At 35.4% G+C, this 20,298-nt stretch overlaps 1 protein-coding gene across 2 annotated transcripts; it reads right to left on the bottom strand.

Moving 5' to 3' along the window:
- Positions 1–6,584: 6,584 nt before the first annotated feature.
- On the bottom strand, positions 6,585–19,178 carry LOC104246274 (anaphase-promoting complex subunit 7). 2 transcript variants are annotated; one of them, XM_009802058.2, is made up of 18 exons: positions 18,998–19,178; positions 18,811–18,879; positions 18,623–18,715; positions 18,380–18,517; positions 18,223–18,285; positions 17,854–17,969; positions 17,413–17,497; positions 16,257–16,316; positions 12,889–12,934; positions 11,039–11,112; positions 10,404–10,454; positions 10,121–10,321; positions 9,991–10,035; positions 9,813–9,906; positions 9,551–9,696; positions 7,828–8,057; positions 7,560–7,620; positions 6,585–7,126 (listed from the first exon to the last, which is right to left on the bottom strand). In XM_009802058.2, the coding sequence occupies exons 1-18, from the start codon at positions 19,064–19,066 to the stop codon at positions 7,040–7,042; spliced, it is 1,728 nt and encodes a 575-aa protein (XP_009800360.1). In that variant the 5' UTR covers positions 19,067–19,178; the 3' UTR covers positions 6,585–7,039. The 2 variants fall into 2 exon arrangements, with proteins under 2 accessions (XP_009800360.1, XP_009800361.1); XM_009802059.2 differs by having other exon boundaries at positions 18,665–18,715.
- Positions 19,179–20,298: the final 1,120 nt, after the last annotated feature.

Here is a 20,298-nt window from a genome sequence, read left to right as displayed (position 1 = left end):
CTGAAATAACCTAGTGCCTTTTTTGGGATTTTTGGGGAGGAGGTGCAAGGGTTCAATCTGATTTTTAGTCTGAGAAATAAGTGAATGAAATGAGTTAATATGTCCTTAAAACACCCCTCTTGGCCGACTTTAGGGTTTTTAATTGTGGCCTCTCCTTTTGGCAAGTAGGTGATGAACCTACTTGTCACCTACCATTTTGCGCAGTCTCGCAAAAATGTGAATATATCTCTACTCAAATGTTGTATTAATGAATGGTTTAATCCGTTGGAAACTAGACTCGTAGATCTTCAATTTGGTAGGTAGATCATCCCGTAATTCCAAGTACATTGGAAGAAATGCTCAGCTACATTTGACCTAATTTTCACCATATTTATGAATGAACTTGTGATGACTTTTTCCAACTTTTGTTTCACAACTTTCTTGACTTCAAAACATGACACACGACTATCATACGACTAAAATAACTCATAGCATAATCTCCTTATAAGGTTAAGCACACTATGTCACGACCTAATCCCCGAACCCGGTCGTGATGGCGCCTCTCGTGAAGACAAGGCCAGCCAAACCAAAACGGAATACCTCTTTTAAACAGTTAATCATCATAAACGATAATAACATATAATATAATACTCATAAATTGCAGAATTTAACGATAATAACCGCAAGAACCATCCCGACACATGCCCAATCCGGGGTGCCACAAGTCACGAGCATCTACTAGGGTATAAATACAACTGAAAGCCTGGAGTGTACAAATATATACTAATTAAATGAGGAGAGAGAAAAGCAGTGCTGCGAACGCCGGCAGCTACCTTGCTAAACTCTGATGACTCTGCCTCTGATCAGCCAAAACATACCTGAATCTGCACACAAGGTGCAGGGAGTAATGTGAGTACTCCGACTCAGTGAGTAATAATTATAATAATGGCTGAAAGTATGAAAACACGTAAAGGCACAAAGCAATTCCATCTCAAGCAGTAAAATCACTTAAAACAGTAAATCAGTGAAGAAAACAAATGATATTCCTTTTAAAACAAGTAAAACCGGTAATTTAACAGGTAAATAACAAGTAGAAATCCGCCTCTCGAGCACAGTATCAATCGCTCAGCATAGTATCATCCCCTCGGGCTCACTCTCAGTACAGTATCAGCCCCTCGGGCTCAGTATCAATCACTCAGAACAGTATCAGTCCCTCGAACTCACTCTCGGAACAGTATCAGCCCCTCGGGCTACCTTACAATCACTCATATCAGCCCCTCGGGCATAGCATCAATCACTCAGAACAATGGGTACTCGCGCTCACTGTGGGTGTGCAGACTCCGGAGGGGCCCTTTACGGCCCAAGCGCTATATCAAGCCACCTCGTGGCATCATCACTTAGCATATCCTCACATCACTCAAGCCATCGTGTGGCATATAAAGTATCTCAGGCCCTCGGCCTCACATCACTCAAGCCACCGCGTGGCATAAATAGTAACTCAGGCCCTCGACCTCATATCACTCAGCATATCCTCACATATGGCCCTCGGCCTCACTCAGTCCGGAAATTATCATAAGCCCATTGGGCATTAATAAAACAGTAGTTCTCAAGCCAAAACATGATGTAGAAATATCTTTTAAGTTTCAACAGGGCTGAGTTCAAATAATAAGTCAAGTAGTGAGGAAACAGTGATAAAAATCCCCGAAGGGTTCAAATAGTTGGCACGAAGCCCAAATATGGTAGTCAGCCCAAATCATGATGATAACAAATGAATTTCAATTAAATATTTGGTAAAATCATCAATCGGGATGGACAAAGTCACAATCCCCAGTAGTGAAAGACCCTACGCTCATCATCCAGCGCGTATCTTGCCTCAATATAGCACTACGATGTGCAAAACGGGGTTTCAAACCCTCAGGACATCATTTACAACCATTACTCACCTCGAACTGGCTAATTCTCTAGCTTGCGACGCCTTTGCCCCTCGAATTGGCCTCCACGCGCGTCGAATCTATCCAAAATCAAAACGAATATGTCACAATATGCTAAGGGAATAAAGCCCAAGCGAAAACATTCGAAAATATCAAAAATCCCGAAATTAGCAAATCCCGAGCCCCGGGACCACGTCTCGGAATCGGGTAAAATTTACATTTTCAGAATCCTCATACCCTCACGAGTCTAACCATACCAAAATTATCCAATTCTGATACCATTTGGTCCTTCAAATCATCATTTTACATTTTTTAAAGGTTTCACAATTTTCTTCCCAAATTCCATCCCAAATCACGAATTAAATGATGAATTCAGTGATAGATTCATGTATTCTAGCCAAATCTGAGTTAAAATCACTTACCCCGATGAATTTCTTGAAAAACCTTCAAAAAATTGCCAAAATCCGAGCTCTCGAGGTCAAAATATTAAATAAAACCCAAAACCTCGTTTTCATAGAGTACCCCTCAGGTTCCAGCCTCCGCGGGCCGCACCAAAACGACCGATGTCCGCGCAAACACAACCGCGGCCGCACATGCCTTCTTCTGCAGTGACATGCTTTAGTATTTTGGCCATAACTTTTTCTATATATGTCCAAATTGCGATATCTTTAGCTTTCTGGAAACTAGACACGAAGGGCTACAACTTTCGTTTTTGACTCATCTCAAAATTCCTTGTGGATCAAAGGATATGAGCTTCCGAAGTTGGACCGACGATCTGCAAATCTTCATGACCGCGGCCGCGGTCACTTTTACGCGCCCAGCACTAAGCCAGCGCGCCCAGCGCTAATTCTACCGCGGTCAGCGCTAACAATTCTGCCTCCATCCATTTTCTAAGTTTCGAAATGTCCGTACTCGCTTAAAACTCACCCGAAACACACCCGGAGCCATCAGACCTCAACCCAAACATACCAACACCTCCCATAACATCATTAACACCTAGTCGAGTTTTTGAATCACTCTGAACAACATCAAAACACAAAATCAACTTCGGATTCAAGCCTAAGAACTCCAAGAACTCTTAAATTATGCTTTCGATCAAAAAGTCTATCAAATCTCGTCCGAATGACCTGAAATTTTGCACGCACATCCCAAATGACACAACGAAACTACTGAAACTCTCGGAATTCCATTCCGACCCCTATATCAAAATCTCACCTATCGGCCGGAAAGCGCCGAAATCTTGATTTCGTCAATCCAAGCCTAAACCTTCCACGGACTTCTAAAATGCATTCCGATCACGCACCTAAGTCCCAAATCACCTAACGGAGCTAACCAAATCATAAAAATTCCCATCCGAGATCAAATACACATAAGTCAAATTTTGGTCAAACCTTTCCAATTTTAAGCTTTCAAGTGAGACTGTTCTTCCAAATTCATTCTGATTAACCTGAAACCCAACACAAACGATTTACATAAGTCATAATACACCACACGGGGCAAGTCATGCCCGAGAACTGGCGGGCGAAATGCAAAAGCTCAAAGCGACCGGTCGGGTCATTACACCCTAGTCTCACCCCAAAAGTACATGTTATAACATTCCCAACTTGTCGACTTTTCACGAAACTTATTTTCTTCAATTCATTTAGCTTTGAAGCCTTCAAACTCTCTTAGTACTTGGTATTCATGATCTTAAATATTTGTAATCTCCACTGTAAAATGATTAACTTATTTACGTACTTTCAAAGTTGATCTCATTTCTGAGATTATATCAATTGACTTACGGATACTCTAACGTACGAAAACATAGGGTGTAACATAAATATGCTTTGCAAAGCTCTCGTAGGCGAAGTTTTTGTAACGATCCGACCGGTCATTTTGAGAATTTGCACTTTTCTCGGTAGTTTGGGGGCACAAGTAGCTCCGTATGATGTATTAGGACTTGTGTGCAAAATTTGAGTTCATTCCGAGTTGATTTGATATGTTTCGGTGCAAGTTTTTGGAAGTCGAAAGTTTTAAGTTTGATTTGAGATGCATTTCGTTGTTTCGATGTTGTTATTCGTGATCTGAGGCCTCGAGTAGGTCCGTATTATATTATGGGACTTGTCAGTATGTTCGTACGGGGTCACGAGGGGCTCGGGTGAGTTTCAGATAGGTTTGGGCTATGTTGTGCTCGTTTTTCTTATGTTTCAACGTTGTTTCTTCAAGCATAAATGATACCAAATTAAGCAAATGAGCTCCAATTTCTGTTGTGATTGAAGCATTAGATCTGTATCGTAATTTTGGAGGCATAGCAAAAAGAATCATTGAAATTGGATATCGTATAAGGATTTTATGGTCATTTTACAAAGAATTGGGTTGCCAGATTTTTTCAGATTAATTACAAAATTCCCACTGACTTCGTATTTAAAAATCTGCACTATTTCTAAATATTGAAACCAACATATCTCCTTCATTATAAGGCCAAATGGAGTTATTCAAAAGCCTATCTTGACTGAAATTTCACAAGGAATCCATTGGGGGCATCAAAAGCAAGTTTCGGGATCGTTTGGCATGCAAAACGAGGCAGAACAGCTAGGCAAAATTACTTAATATGAAGGTTTGTTCATTTGGTCATATTTTGAGTTGGGGAGCTCGGATTTGGACAATGTTTGGCGACGATTTTCACCATATAGATTGGGGTAAGTGTTCTATACTCGATTTTGGTTATATTTCATGAATCCATCTTCGTTTTTGGCATTTGATTAATGATTTCAAAGTGAAATTTAGGGGTTTTATCTAAAATTTCATAAAGTGAATTTTTGAGTTTTGAACACCGATTTGGAGTTGGATTTGAGTGAAACTAGTATGGTTAGACTCATAATTGAATGGGTTGTCGGATTTTATAAATTTTATCGGGTTCCGAGGTACAGGCCCGGGTTAGGCTTTTTGGCCGATTTTGGGCTTTTGATTAAAGATTCGACCTTTGTCGATTGGGATTGGTTCTTTTAGCATTGTTTGATGTATTCGAGTTGTCTTTTGGCTAGTTTTGAGTCGTTCGGAGGTCGCTACGCGTGAGATGGCACTCTTGGAGCCTCGCTTGGCTTGTTCGGCAGTCAGAATTAGCTTGTTTGAGATAAGTAACTCTTCTAAACTTAGTGCTGATGGTATGAAACCCCGAATTACGTGTTATGTGGTTGATGTTGAGGTGATGCACATGCTAGGTGACGGGCGTGTGGGCATGCAACCTGTGAATTGTGACTCCATTGTTTCCAGGGCACTGAATAGTGGCCTTATTTTGTTGATATCTGTATTTTCACCATGTGATAAAGTAATTGAGTTGTGATCTATGTTAGACATCATGTCTAGGCTACGTGCTTATCCTATTGGGACCCACTGAGGTTATTTTTGTTGTTGAGTTATTTTCTTTCGTTGTTTTATATACGCAGTCATACGCATTCATATGCATATCATATCTCAGTCTCTGTTGTTATTTACTGATACTTCATATCATCATTTTTGGGCTAGTTTCATGACATTGTGAGCCCGAGAGAGAGAGAGAGAGACTGAAAAGATAGATGACTGAGTGAGGCTGAGGGTTTGATTTGAGATATTGTTACTATGGCACGTGAGTTGTCCGTGCAGCACGTGAGTTGTCCGTGCGGATCCTGATATTGATACTATGGCACGTAACTTGTCTGTGCAGTACGTGAGTTGTCCGTGCGGATTATAGCGCTTGGGCTGAAGGAGCCTCTCCGAAGTCTGCACACCCCCAGTGAGCACAGTCGACTATGTATATGTATGTGGATCGGGTTGCACGCCGCAATGATTATTGTACAGTGTTGAGTGACTGAGTGTGCTGAGTATTGAGTACGGTTAGAGATAATGCGAGACAGTAAGGTTGAGTATTCTAAGAGCGTGAGTACATGATTCATCTCTGAGATACATGGCATTGACATGCACACATGACATACAGGCATATAGATGCATTTTTCCTCATGTTGTATAGTATCACATTATTCATGACTTTTCACACAGATTGATATGTGGTATAGTGAGGTATTTCACACTTGTTATCTGGAAAGATAAAATGAAACATCTTATTTATTGTGGAAATGATTTTTGGAAAAATTACAGTTTTCAAACTATCTCATATTTTTTTTAGTTTTCGGTAAAGGATTTGGGTTTTCACTAATATACTTGAAAAGTGGAACTATTTTTCGGAAAATTATGAAAAGGTTGAGCATGTTATCTAGAGCTACTTCTTTATTTATTTGCGCTATATTGTTATGAATTGTTGTTAGTTATTGGTGTTGGACCCAATCTATGTATCAGCTCGTCACTACTTTCAGCCTAAGATTAGGTTTGTTACCTATTGAGTACATGAGGTCGATTGTACTCATACTACACTTCCTACGCACTGCGTGCATATTTCAGATGCTAATGTTACTGTGCATGGAGGGAGCTAGCATTGAAGGTGCACTTGCGATCCAGACTTAACTGCCTCTTGTTCATGGTAGTCTTAGATTTTGTAAAACTCTGTCTATGTACGTTCAAACAGAAGATGTATTTACTTCATATCAACTTTGTAAACTCTATTATTAGAAGCTCATGATTTGTACTACCAGTCCTTGGGAATGTATAAGATTTAGATAATTTCTTTGATTAATTATCCTGTTAAATATCATTGAAACTGAATAGATATTAATTGACTTACCTAACGGGTTGGGTTAGGTGCTATCACAACTAGTGAATTTTAGGTCGCGACAGTTTTACATCAAATAATTTGTTGAAAATCTTTGGAGTTCTACAAAATTGTCGGTACAACCTTCCAGAGGGTAAATTTACATCGAGGATAGGACAAAAGGACTACAATAGATTACAACATATGGGCAGCCATAATATGATCTGAAAGGAAGAGAGACTGTAGCTGAACAGTCTTGACTCGCGAAGAATTTGTAGTGTAGAACACGAGGTAGCCACAACAAGTACCTTATTTGAAATTCGCATTAAGCTTTGGAAAGGCCACAAAGAATCTGCTGCTGGTGAAGTGGATTTCTGCTGTTTTTATATTAGATGCCTGCCAACTGAACCAGTTCTCCTAAACATGTAGCAGAGCAAGAGAAGAGCTTAAAATATGTTTCTGTTCCTCATCATAAAAGCTCAGCCTCTTCCTGGTCTGCATCAGCATCCTCGACATCATTCTCTTCATCTTCTTCAGGAGCATCAGGATCTACTCCCTGCCGAAAATGGATAGGTTCATTTAAGCACACAGTGGAACCAAAAAAAACTGTCTAATGAAGGGCTAGCGTAAATACACTCAATATATGCATGACATCAAGCAAACATAAGTAAACAAATACCAAGGCCAAAATGAATTTGGGTGTCCCATGATGGATGGAGAATTACTAGCCAAGTTTAGTAGAAAACATATCTTATAAGATTCTTTTCAATAATCGAGAAATTCCCGAGCGCCAGTGTGGCATGGTTCGAAATTCTTCTCCACTTAAATACTAGGCTTGCGTCTGCGGCAGGGTTCGAACCCGTGAAGTGCCCTAACCCACATGACACAGGATGCACTCTTACCCCTAGACCAAAGCCGTGCGGGCCATATGTTCGGATTTAAGACAAGCATATAAAGGAAATGATTTCACGTTGAACAGGAAACAAAACCTTGAGCTGCTTCTCCAGGCGCTCCAACCCTTTCTTTGCAGCTTCATTTTGGGGATTTATCCTGACAGGCAGAGCAAAAAATTGTTTTAAGTAATTGGAATTATGTCACTTTCATGCAAACTGCTTCTCTTCTCATTTCTTTTACCTTCTAGAATTTAAAGCACAGATAAGTTAAAGGGCTGATGTGAGATTAATTATCTAACACATCTAATGCCTTAAAATCTAGCAGAAAAAGATTGCAAGAAAATTCAAGGAAAAGTAGGACTACCTCAGTGCTGCCTGGTAGTGTGACAAGGCATCTTGTGGCATATTTGTTGCAGCAAATACTTGGGCAAGCTTAACATGCAACGAGTCATCAGCCCAATCCTTGAGATACCGCTCAAGGAGAGTAACAGCATCTACAGTTCGACCTTCAATGACATGCAGTTCTGCCAAGGCTAGCGCTGCTCCAAGATAACCAGGTTCCAGCCTTAGTGAAGATTCATAGAACTTCTTTGCCTGTAAAAAGAGTTGGTACTTGAAATTTCAAGAAAAAGGAAAAGGAAATAAAGTGCTACTCAGATATACTATATTGTTATGTTTTCTCCCGTAAGGTAATATTTTATTAATATTGTGGGGAAAAACCCCCATATACAAGAGGTATACCAAAAGTAGAGAACCTACACAAAGATATGGTTATCTACAAAACCACCCAATCATCTATACAAACATGAATCTCGCGGATTTTTGAAAAATATATAACTTAGAAGATAGCTGAAAGATTTTTTTTTTCCTTTGGTACCATAAGAGAAAAATACAAACAAAAAAGACAGAGAAGAACAAACATACTTCCTTAAAAGATGGTACAGATCAAGTCTTACCAAATTGGATTTCCTTTACATGCAAAAAGAGAAAATGTCAAATGAAAATTTGAGACCTATGTATAGTTTGACATATAAAGAAAAAGCACCATACCACTTTAAAAAAATCTATATTAAAACGTGTTGCGATACCATTCTTTTCCGCATAATGTATAAGATTTATCTATTTCAACTTTTAGTTTTCTGATTTGGACTTTTATAAACTGAAACAGAAAAATCATTGGTCAACGAAGATTAAAAAAATGTCCAATTTTAGGTGACACGATCACTGTTTGTGTATTAAACCAATTTTTCCTTCAGATTGATATTCTGAAATATTTCAAAATACTACTCCCTCCGTTTCAATTTATATGAACCCATTTGACTGGGCACGGAGTTTAAGAAAAGAGAGAAGACTTTTGAACTTGTGGTATAAAATGAAGCACATATATTTTGTGTGGTTATAAATCATTGTATAAAGGTAAATTGTTTCCAAATAGAGAAAGAGGTCATTCTTTTTGGCACGGACTAAAAAGGAAATAGGTTAACATAAATTGAAACGGAGGGAGTATTAATCTTTCAAAAGTCGACCTGTTTTGTACTTTTTATAGTTCCTAAATATAAATGTTTGTCCTTAGAGAAAAAATGTATGAGATCAATTCAAAAAGTAGACAGTTCACTTTCATACTCCAAAAATGTAATTGATTCTGGGGAGACGGAAGTAATTCTTAACAATTTTAAATCTATAAAAGTACAAGCTTCAGAGCATTATCCCAGACATTTCTGTAATCAAAGATTTTTTACAAACATTATAAGAAAATATTACTTAAATATTCTTTTGAAATGTAAACTAGATACTTTAATAATTTAGGTGTATCAGAAAAGCATGTTCCCAGCTCTCACCTTAACAATCTTGTCAAATCATATAAAAAATTCAATTTGAAAGAAACAGTATATAAATACATCTTTAAAATTTTGCAACCAATAATATGCAAGTAGGAATCCTGCTGCTACCTCTGTTAGTTTTAAATTTCACCAGAACCTTTATGATTCTCTAACAAAAAGCTAATACGAAATATCAAATAAACCAGCTAACTCTGAGGACTCAATTCAAAAATCAAAAGGTAAGAAAGAAGGACATCTCAATTATACCTTTTCCCTCCCACTAGTATTACTAGCATGTACATCACCCACCAATTTTAGAGCTTTTGCTGACTGTGGCATGGCCTTCATTGCCTCCCTTGCAGCATGCAGTGCCTCCTTGATCTTTGAAATTGCTAAATAAGAGCGTACTAAACCTATGTATTTGAGAGAAACTCATTAAGAAAGGAATGGAATAATGCAAAGGCGTCATTCAAAGAAGCAGAATGCTAGTAACCTATACAATCAAACTTCACCCTCCTTTGAAACAAACCTTGATAAGAACGAAGATCAGGTCTCAACTCTTGAGCACCTCTAAAGGCAACCACAGCAGCTTCAGGTCGATTCATCGAGAAGAATAAATTTCCCTAGATGTTGGCCAAAACAAAGAATAATCTAACTATGTGGCATTGAAAAGTATTCACTACACACAAGAACAAATCTAAGCGCACCTTCATTATATAACCTGGTATATGTCTCTCATCAATGCGGATGCTCTGGTTGCAAAAAAGCAACATTATCACTAGTTTATGCTTGATTCATCAACAACAATCTCAAAAAGTAAAACTAAACAAAACTAACCTTCTCAGCATAAGATAAAGCCCCTCTCTCGTCTTTCCTTTCCCATAAGACAGACAAGGCCACAAAAACCTCAGGCCTGGTCGGGTCTATGTTTAGTAGATCATGTACTAATTTATTCAACTTCGAATAATCAGATTTCTGCTTTAAGAGCATAGCATACTCGTCCATATAAGTTATAACATACGGATCAGTGGATCGAACCTGTAGAGACCATACAATGTTATATGTAGTACACATTTAGAAATGATAAAAATATCACATCAAGATGTAGCACTCGTTTTACCTTCTCAAAATCTGTTATAGCTTCTTCAGTTTTTCCAATGATGGCTTCAACCTTCAGAAACGTGAATATGAGACAGGGATACGCATAACATTTTGCTTATTTTCAGAACAAAGTTGCCAGAGAAAAAGCTGAGACTCTGTGTCCTTTAAGTGTTTAGGGTAAAAACTGTCATCCTAAGAAATGAGCATTCGACCATCCGTGAAAAGAAACAAATACGAAGAGTAGTTCTCTAAATCTGGGTAATTTAGAACAATCATTACAATCAAGGAATTCCCTTGAAAGCAGGGCAAAGATGTAAATGATTAGACCAGACAAATCTAAAACATGGAAAGATAATGCTAGGCATGTGATACTTCACTATATCGACCTGTCTACGTGAATCTGACACCAGTAAAGGAGATAGCCAGTATAGAGAATATTTGATCCACAAGAAAGAAAAGGAACAACTACTTTCACATAACCCTGTTATATTTCAAATGATACAACCATGAGCCTCTGACATGTTAATCATGATCATTGTATTGCCCATTTGACCTACTGCCAAACACATGTAAAAAGGAACTATGAATAAAAGGAACATTGTACTATTCAATGAATATTTACAATAATTTTCCATATAGTCATTCTTCCCTAACCTTAGCCATTTCAAGCAGTATATGTATGTTACAAGGGAATCGTCGCAGAAGCTCAGCAAAAATTTCCAGACCACCTGCAGAATAAGAACAATCAAACAAAAACTAAGACCAAGTAGAAACGAGTTTTTGGCTAGAGGACATTTTGATAGCACTTTGCCCCTGTTCTCCCAGTTCAAAGACAAACAGATTTTTTTGATAATATAAATCTTCCAGTATACAAGTGGTATATGTGTTATGTGTTTCTTTTTGTGCTATTAGAAAAAAGAAAAGCAACAGCAGATATACAAAATTTAGGAGACAGAGAACCCAATGAAGCTGTTTTCATTTGCTAATCAATTACAGTGAGTCAATGAGCAGGAGGGTATCCCCTGAAGTTAGACTATTCAGGTGTGAAAATTAGCAAGACTCCTGCCCTTACATTTTTTATAACCGCCATAACATTTATCTTCATATATCGCAAAAAAATCAGTTTTCCCGAATAGTTTTCTGAAAAATCAAACCAATTTTAGTAAAAGAGAAGGGGAAGGATAATTTTTAAATACTGAAAAATCAATGATCAGGTCAGCTACAATTTTAGCGACTAGTCATTAGTTTGATCAATTTCTTTTCTTAGCATAGCATGTAAGAGAATTTGAAAATCATCACTTCGGTTAGTTTCCATCAGCAATTTTTAGATTACTCCCACAAATTTGATACCCTATATCTTATTAATTCTAATATTTTAATTAATAAGATTAGCTTCTACTCCCTCCGTTTCAAATTAGATGAGGTACTTTCCTTTTTAGTTTGTTCCAAAATAAATGACACATTTCTAAATTTGGAAATAATTAAACTTTAAACTCTTCATTTTACCCATTTTACTCTTAATGAGAAGCTTTTATAATCACACAAATGTCATGGCCCCACAAAGCTTTTACCCCTTAAGCTTTTAAGACCACAAGTTTTAAAAATCTTCTTCTTTTTCTTAAACTCCGAGTAAAACTACCTCATCTAAATTGAAACGGAGGGAGTAATATTTTTATTTATTTTAATAGCAAAATCAATAAAGATTTAGGAATAACTTTCTTTAGAGGGCAAATGTTAAATTGCTTAAAAATACTGAGAACATTCGCTAAGTTTGGTCAAAAGTAGATGGTACGTGTCATATAAGGTATAAAGTAATATTACTAATTATTAGTTAGAGTTAATACAGTTAGAATATAAACATGTATAAACAAGTAGATAGAGTCAACGAGATACAAGGAGGTATACCATTAAAGCAACAAAGACCGAGAAGGGGTGCAAGCTGACAAAACCAATAAATTGTTTGGTCAGTTATTTCACTGTAACAATTCCCCATTGTAGTATAGCTTCAGGTTTTCCACAATATAATTTCTACACGATCACATTTAGTATCTTGTCAGATTTTATTTTGAAATTTAAGTATGAAAGCGATACAACAATCCAACTAATTTGAATGAATCTAGTGACACTCAATTATATACATTAGGTTTTACAAATTAATACGTTACCTTAACATTCCCTCCCTATTAAAATAAGAACAGAAATTTTCTCGTTTGTAACAGTTTTAATATTTTGAATTTTCTTCAACATGCTACGAATACCATACTGTTTCTCTTACAGCAGAATATTTTAGAAGTACTGAAAAGTAGAGGAAAATTGCTCCGCTGGTCGAACAATGATTTGGGGCTTCATCTTGTACCTTTAATAAAAGTGGATAGAGTGATGGTTTGACAATTTATTGTGGCCTCTTCAGTATTCAGAGGTATTGTATCAAGGGTCAAAGTAATACTGCAACTATAAGCTAAAATAGTCAAACCGGCACATTTTAATTAGGAAAAGATTGTCACCTTTATAATCATTTGAAGCAATGCAACATTGGGCTTCAACATAACGCTGCACAGGAGGAAAAGAATAATATGAACATTAGATAGATATTATCGATGAAAAACTAATGCTTAAAAGACTGGAATAAAGTGAACATTGGCAGATAACCATCCGACGAGATCTTAAATAATTATACCAACTAGTCTTAGGGTACGCGCTTTGCGCGTGCACCCATATTATTGAATATATAATTTTAAAATAATATAAATATTATCAAATAATATATTTGACTATGAAATTAAATGAAAGAAAAAATGTTGGTTCTTTGAAAATGATAACTGTTGATCCCATTTTGTTAGCTCAATAAAGGAAAAATCTTCCCCATAGAAGTCTGCATATACCTTATTGTAATTTGTGAGATTTTTTATGGGAATATCTTATGAAAATTATCGTTATTTCTGCAGCCTAATACTTAAAAAAATTAAAAATATTTTTATTAATAAAGATAAATTAAATAATTTGAAATTGAATCTTTTGGTCTTGATAAATGATGAGGTTGGCTTTATAGCTCATAGAAAAAAAATAATAAGTGACAATACAAAGTCAACTGATTTTGAGTTACTATTTTACAACTATTAACTTAATATAGAACAAATGTTGCCGTTTTTTGGAATAAATGCAAATAATAATAATAATTCACGACAACTTATTTAGAATATATTTTGTCTTCCACTATTTCATCTTTATCATTTTTAGTTTACATTTTTACTAATTGGACTCTTAATACAAATTCTTTAACTAAATTGTTTATTTTTTCACTGTTATTGCGCCTTTTATGGAGATAAATTTATGTATCCTAAACTTTTTGCTAACCTGAAAACTAATTTACTTATATGATGAATTTAAAAAATAATTAAAGTGGATTCTTTTGCTAATTAGTAATTCAAAGACTTAAATTTTTTCTGAGCATTAAAGGAAATAGTATGTGTTTTGTCTATTCAAGTTCTTCATATATTAGCTCATTCATAGTTTTGAATATTTTTTACTACAATTATAATTTTTTCCAATAAAAAATTTGCATTGTTGAAGAGTAAAAATTATTCTAATATTTCAATTTTGAATTTTTTGTGTTTATAAAACTCTCAACCATTTTTCTTTCTCTCTGTCTTTTATATTCTTAAATATCTTGTTAGTAATTTGTCTTATTATTGATCAGTGTACTTTTCAAATATTATACAAAAACGATATCTAGAAGCTAGAATTTAATTGTAATTAGAATTTCAAAAGTAGATATGACATGTTCATTGAATAACATGAGAAATTAGAAAATGAAGTCCACTTAAATTCATTTACTTCTCTAGAAGTATCGTTAGGTTTGATTAGGTTTTCATGCTTAGCATCCTAATAAAATAGACATAAAATAATGTTCTAAAATAGTATTATTATTATAATTTTGCTTAACACTTGTTTGCACTAATTGTAATTAAAGAATATTAATTGTTTGAGCTTCTTGTTCTTTTTCTTACTTTTGTAAAAGTAAATATAGATAGAAAAGATTATTTGAAAGTTGAATATTTTTATACTAAAATTAGGACATAAAAAATGATACTTCATTGGCCAACGAAGCAATCTACAACCTATTCTAAGTCGTAAGTTTTCTTTTTCTCAAAAAAGGAAATCTTGTTTAGTTTTTTCATGTTTATAGCATACGCTGGGCTTCATTATATAGAAGTTTAGACAAGAATATTTTAGTATGCAAAATTTTACTTGATTTAGAATCTAATATTAGGAAAATAATGTACAAAATTTAGTTGATTTAGAACTCCTAATTAGTAGAAAATTTATTAAATGACTATTTTGTCTAGTGTGAAATCTATTTTGAAAGGGTAAAAAAGGCAAACGACATTTCGCTAAGGGCCTTCGTTCTTTTAATATGCATGTGAGGTGGCACTTATAGTTGACAAGTTTAAATACTAAAAGAGAATTGCAAAACCACGAGGTGTTTGAACCAAAAGGTTGGTAACTAAAATGGTAGAAATTTGGAAACCAAATCCAACGAAATAAACAATCTTAGATTTTACTACTTTCCCCATTTCACTCCTTTCCCTGACCATCCCCTATCAGAAGGCTTTGTACCTCCCCTAATTGAAACATAATGAAATTGAAGTCGCTTAATTCTTTAATTTTATTCAAAATTTCCATGCATCACTTGGTGTAAAAGAGCCATCTTATCAGCTGTTAATTTTGTGTGTAGACCATTTCGGAATCGAAATTGTAAATTTTTTTATACGCCTATCAAAAAAATTGTAAACTTTTTTATACACGTGTGATAAGGGTATTTTTGTTGAAGAGCTTCAGGACTTTGGTCTAATGGTAAGAACACGACGTGAAGGGCTTTGGTCTAATAGTAAGAACACAACGTGATGCATGGATTAGGCCACACGTCACGAGTTCAAATACTGCCGCAGATAAAAGCTTACTATTTAAGTGGAGAAGGGTGGAGGGACAAGCCCGTTATCTATCGAGTTTCGAACCTTGAGCCAACTGATCCTAGAAGATTTCTTATTTTCTCCTTTATTAGAAAAAGGAAATTTTGTGGAGAAGTAAAGGTCTTTTGTATCTATCTAACTTTGCATAGAGTTTCATCTACATCTTTCCAATAAGTAGAGATATGGAAGGATCGGACATCTTGGGCACATTCTTGGTTCCTTTTATAAACTCTGATGATTGCACATTGATTGGCAACTTTTCCATTGTACATGCTTAATTTCATATTCGTCTCAATAAGCTCATTTTCCTCAACCACATAGCAAACTTATTGTTTATAGTTTTCATGTGTTGTCACCATGGCAATCTGGCACACCTGATCTATCAACTCATGAGTAAGTCTCCTCGGGTTATCTCAGTCACACTAGGATGGCACCCTTACCGATGAATCAAACTATCTTCCGATATAGCGCATTTACGGTTACCCATGACATTCTCCTATATAGAGTTATTGCAGTAGCAATGGGCTCCTACCCCACATAGCAAACACGAGATATGAAAACCTAAGGTTGTCATTACTGCCCTCATTCTTCAGTGGGGTTTAAACTAGAAAGCAATTTGGTCCAATTTGGCTTTCATTTTGTATTTTGGAAAACAAAAAAGAGAAATGAGTCCAGCATCCCTCCACGCACATTAGCAGAACAGGAAAGGAACTAGCAATGGGGTTAGTATTGGGAAAAAAATTGACACAAAGAATTTCTATCAAGAAACCCCACAACCCAATAACAAGTTGCCAGTTTGATAAAACACAAAATGCAGCACAACATAAAAATATATAATCGGATAAACAGAGGCAGCTCAGTCTTTAGTGAAAGAAAGTTAAACCACATCATTGTTCACTAACCTGTAACCAACGACTTGAATCAAAATGATCAAAAGTAGACCTTGCACCTCGAGTTGGGGTCTGCAATATCAAGAGTAAGCAAAATATTGTGTTATGATTGCTCCAAAACATGTCATGAGTTCTACCCAAAAATCCACGTTAATTAATTACACTCATGGAATGACAGTTTCTAGCAAGATAATAAAAGCATTACACGGTTTCAAATTACCATTTATCATTAGCTCTCTAGGTCCTGACTCTTGCAAGAGCACCCCACAGGGATTGGAGGTGTGGAAACATAAATGGAGCGCTACAAGTCATCTTCCTCCTCCTTGGACAGTAAGCAAGAGAGGAGGTGAAGTAAAAGCAGAGGGGTAATACTCTCCAAGTTCAATTCTTCAACCCATCCAAAGAAAGACAAAACGTAAGAAGTATATTCCTGTCGTAGTAATATGATAATTCTTCCATTCTATGCTCCTCATATACATTTTTTTACGCTGCACCAAAGTTATTTTAATGGTTCACACTTAGGCGCGTTCAAAAATATTTTAACACTCAGGTGATGAAATGTTCTTTTTCTTAAACAACTAAGAGAACAGCCTTCTTCCGAAGCAGTATAAAGGGTGTTCCCTATATTATCAGCCAATTATCCCCTATTTAAATAAAGCAAAAAAGTAATTGTTTCACGATACACTGCAGCAGGGGCATGATATGCAATAGCATAACTCAAATGTGTAGATGACTCTGGCTGCAATGGCTTTTCAACTTAGGAGTAGATAGCCTTAATGTTATGACGACTACATTAGATGAAAGTTATGATCAAAGAACTGAAGAAGAGACATTCTTCTCCCTTCACTAATTTAACCACGCATGGGCAAACCCAACAATTCGATCTTCGTAATTTGAAGATAAATATAGGAGGGACAAAAAGGATGATAAGATCCAATTACACATTTAGATTTTGATATAAGAGGTAAAATTTTCAGATGAGCAACTATAGGCATTAAGAAATTAAAATTAAATGAAATGCATTGCTAGGCATTCTTATTGAAAATACTTTTGTTACCATCAAACCTTTAACAATCACGCAGTTTACTGTAAGCAAAGTTTTTTTCTAACATCTCTTTTACAGAAAGGACGGTGAAGCCATATATACTGAATATCTGGTAAAACAAACCTGTGGAAACAATGAAATAATGTCCTTAGCTGCCACACCCAACTCCGCCAAAGCTATGATAGCCTCAATGATGTAAGGGCAATGCCTGTGAATAACAGAAAGCAACAACAGTAGGATGGATAAGACTGAGGTGTATTACAAATCAACCAATGACTGTGACACTTCATATTGCTCACTTCTTCTGCAGGTTAATCTATAAAAAGGTAGGGTCCTGAACAGGGACAGAAGAAAGAAGGAAAAAGAAGGCTAAAAGCAAAATTACCTACAAAGAGAAAGAGTAACAAATAAAGTTTACTGTTTTCTTTTCTCTTCTTGTAATGTCAAAGACTAAAAAGTTAGAAGAAGGAGAAACTAAGAAAAACATCTAGAGAAGTAAAAATAAGTACGTATACACTATCATAAGCAAATAATATTGTCTTAAAAAATCAAAACACGAAAGACCTTAAACACTCTTTATAGCATGTAACGGCTGCACGAGTATGTCTAGAACTTCGATAAAGTTTTCCCATCATGAGATTCATCTGCAAATTTCTTGCTTTGCTTGGGATTCCTTCCATCTGCGACATAATGGGGAACAGAGACTCAATGCTTGCAACTAATTTTCTCCAAAATAGATGTATAAACACATAGGATAGAAGTAAATGGCAATATTCAGTTATGCTGAGAGACTGTATTACAAAATGCGTAGCAACAGTGAAAGAAATGAGAAGAAGAAAAAACATAATTCCTTTTTCATCACAAATAGGTATCCACCAAACATTCTAAAACTATGTCCGCTCCAGATAATGAAGAGTCATAAAGATGACTGACCTCGAGAAGAGCTGCTCTATTCTCATTGAGTGCACAATGTGATGATGCAATCTTGAACTTCACCTATTATGATATGAAACAGGAAAGCCAACAAAAGACCCTCAGTAGTGTCTCTATGAGTTTAGCATTTCCAAGAATTAGATATACACCAAAATACCTCATTCTCATTAATTGCTGAAATGTTGAAAGAATTTGGCGATGATGACCTGGTTGATGCAGACAGTGCACTTCTAATGGGTGTTGCATTTTGCTTAGGAATTATTCTGTGGCAGTGCAATGCTTGTTTGTACGCGTGCTGGCAAAATAGTGAACTAAATAGTTTAACAACTAACACTATATGATCAATCTTAGTACCATACAAGTGAAAATGCACCCTTTATCAATAATTAAATTGCAGTACATGGGAGATCAATCTAAAGTCCAAAATAACCAAATTATTTACAATAGCTCTCTTGTACTCTTTCTCTCGAAACAAAGCATCGCCGAGAAGCACCTGCATAACAAATTACAAACAATCGATAAATCAATTCGTAAATAAACAAAATAAATTCCAATTTATTTATTAAAAAAAGGAGAAAGTAAACAAACCAAATTTTCAGCCTTGAGGTGTGGACTTGTTTCAATACTTACAGAAGACGACGAAACAAGAAAACATCCCTAAATTTCAATCACAAAAGAAACCAAAGATCAGGATCACCTATGCAGTAAATTACAATAATTCACAATGAGAAAAGGTGAAATCTCAAAAACCCTAAGGGTTAGTTAGTGAAAATACAAGCATTTGAGCAGAAGGGAACAAGCCGTGGTCCAATAGAGTGCTCATCTGGTCTTTCGGAACGTCCATTATTGCTGATGAGGATGAGCTCGCTTATTGAGAGAACTGGTTCAAGAGTGTGTGTGTGTGTGTGTGTGTGTGTGTGTGTGAAGAGTAGCTGATTCTTGAAGCCGCTCGCTTTTTTGAATTCCCTTCTTTGAGTTTAGTATAGCTTGGTTGGCAAAGCTTTGGTCGAATTTTTTTTTTTTTTTTTTTGCCAAAAGTACTTTTGGCAAAAAATTGAGGTATTTGGTCAAGCTTTTGGAATGAAAAAAATGCTTTGAGAAAAAGTAGAAGCAAAAAAAATAGTTTCTCTCCAAAAGCACTTTTTTGAGAAATATTTTTGAGAAAAAATACACTTAGAAGTAGTTTTTTAAAACTTGGTCAAACACTAATTGTTGCTCAGAAGTGCTTTTCAAACTAATTAGTCATACATAAACTGCTTCTAACCAAAGTACTTTTGATAAAAATACTTTTAAAAAATAATACTTCTCAAAATAAGTTGATTTTTACAGCTTTGCCAAACGAGCTAGTAGTCTCAATGTTAGTTGCACGAGAAGTATGTATTAAAAATAATAAGCTTTCAATTGCTTACGCTGTTGAATATGTATAAAGTTAATAATCAATTCCTTAAAATAAAATCATCTAATATATAATTCGAACCAAGTCATTAATAATATTTTTGACATAATATAGTAGGACGAAGTTGAATTAATTAAATATGTTAGAATCACAGCATTATGTGATTAAAGCTGTAAACTCACTTAAAAATACACTATTATTTATGAAGCGATACAAAAGTCTAATCTGGTCCATGATCCTTTTTTTTTTTTTTTTCTGTGGGACGTTATTCCGTTTCAATTATTATCTATTTTTATGTCTAAAAGTATTAGATTTCTTAGCCACACATTCAAAACACGTTATACAGGGGAAATCATGTCATACATAAGTTGTTGCTATAAAGCATCATGTGTCAAATATTACAAACGCGTACCAAAAATCATAAATTTTCTATCGCGATAAATATTTTAAAATCACTTGTTACTGAATATGTATTTTAAAGTTCAATAATTGATTCCTTTGAAAAGAATATATATTATGGAAATCAACTCATTAATAAAGTTTCGACACAATCTAAATACGAAATGGAACTGAACATTTTGAGAGTTGATATTAGGCTATATAGATGATATTTACACCTTAATATTACCATGCTTTATTGTTGTTTTGTAGGCAAATTGCCAACAAAATGCTCTAAATGG

This window comes from Nicotiana sylvestris, chromosome 1, assembly GCF_000393655.2.
Source record: "Nicotiana sylvestris chromosome 1, ASM39365v2, whole genome shotgun sequence".
Taxonomy (NCBI): domain Eukaryota; kingdom Viridiplantae; phylum Streptophyta; class Magnoliopsida; order Solanales; family Solanaceae; genus Nicotiana; species Nicotiana sylvestris.
The sequence above is the reverse complement of the archived record's forward strand: the minus strand, read 5'-3'. Positions and strand labels throughout refer to the sequence as shown.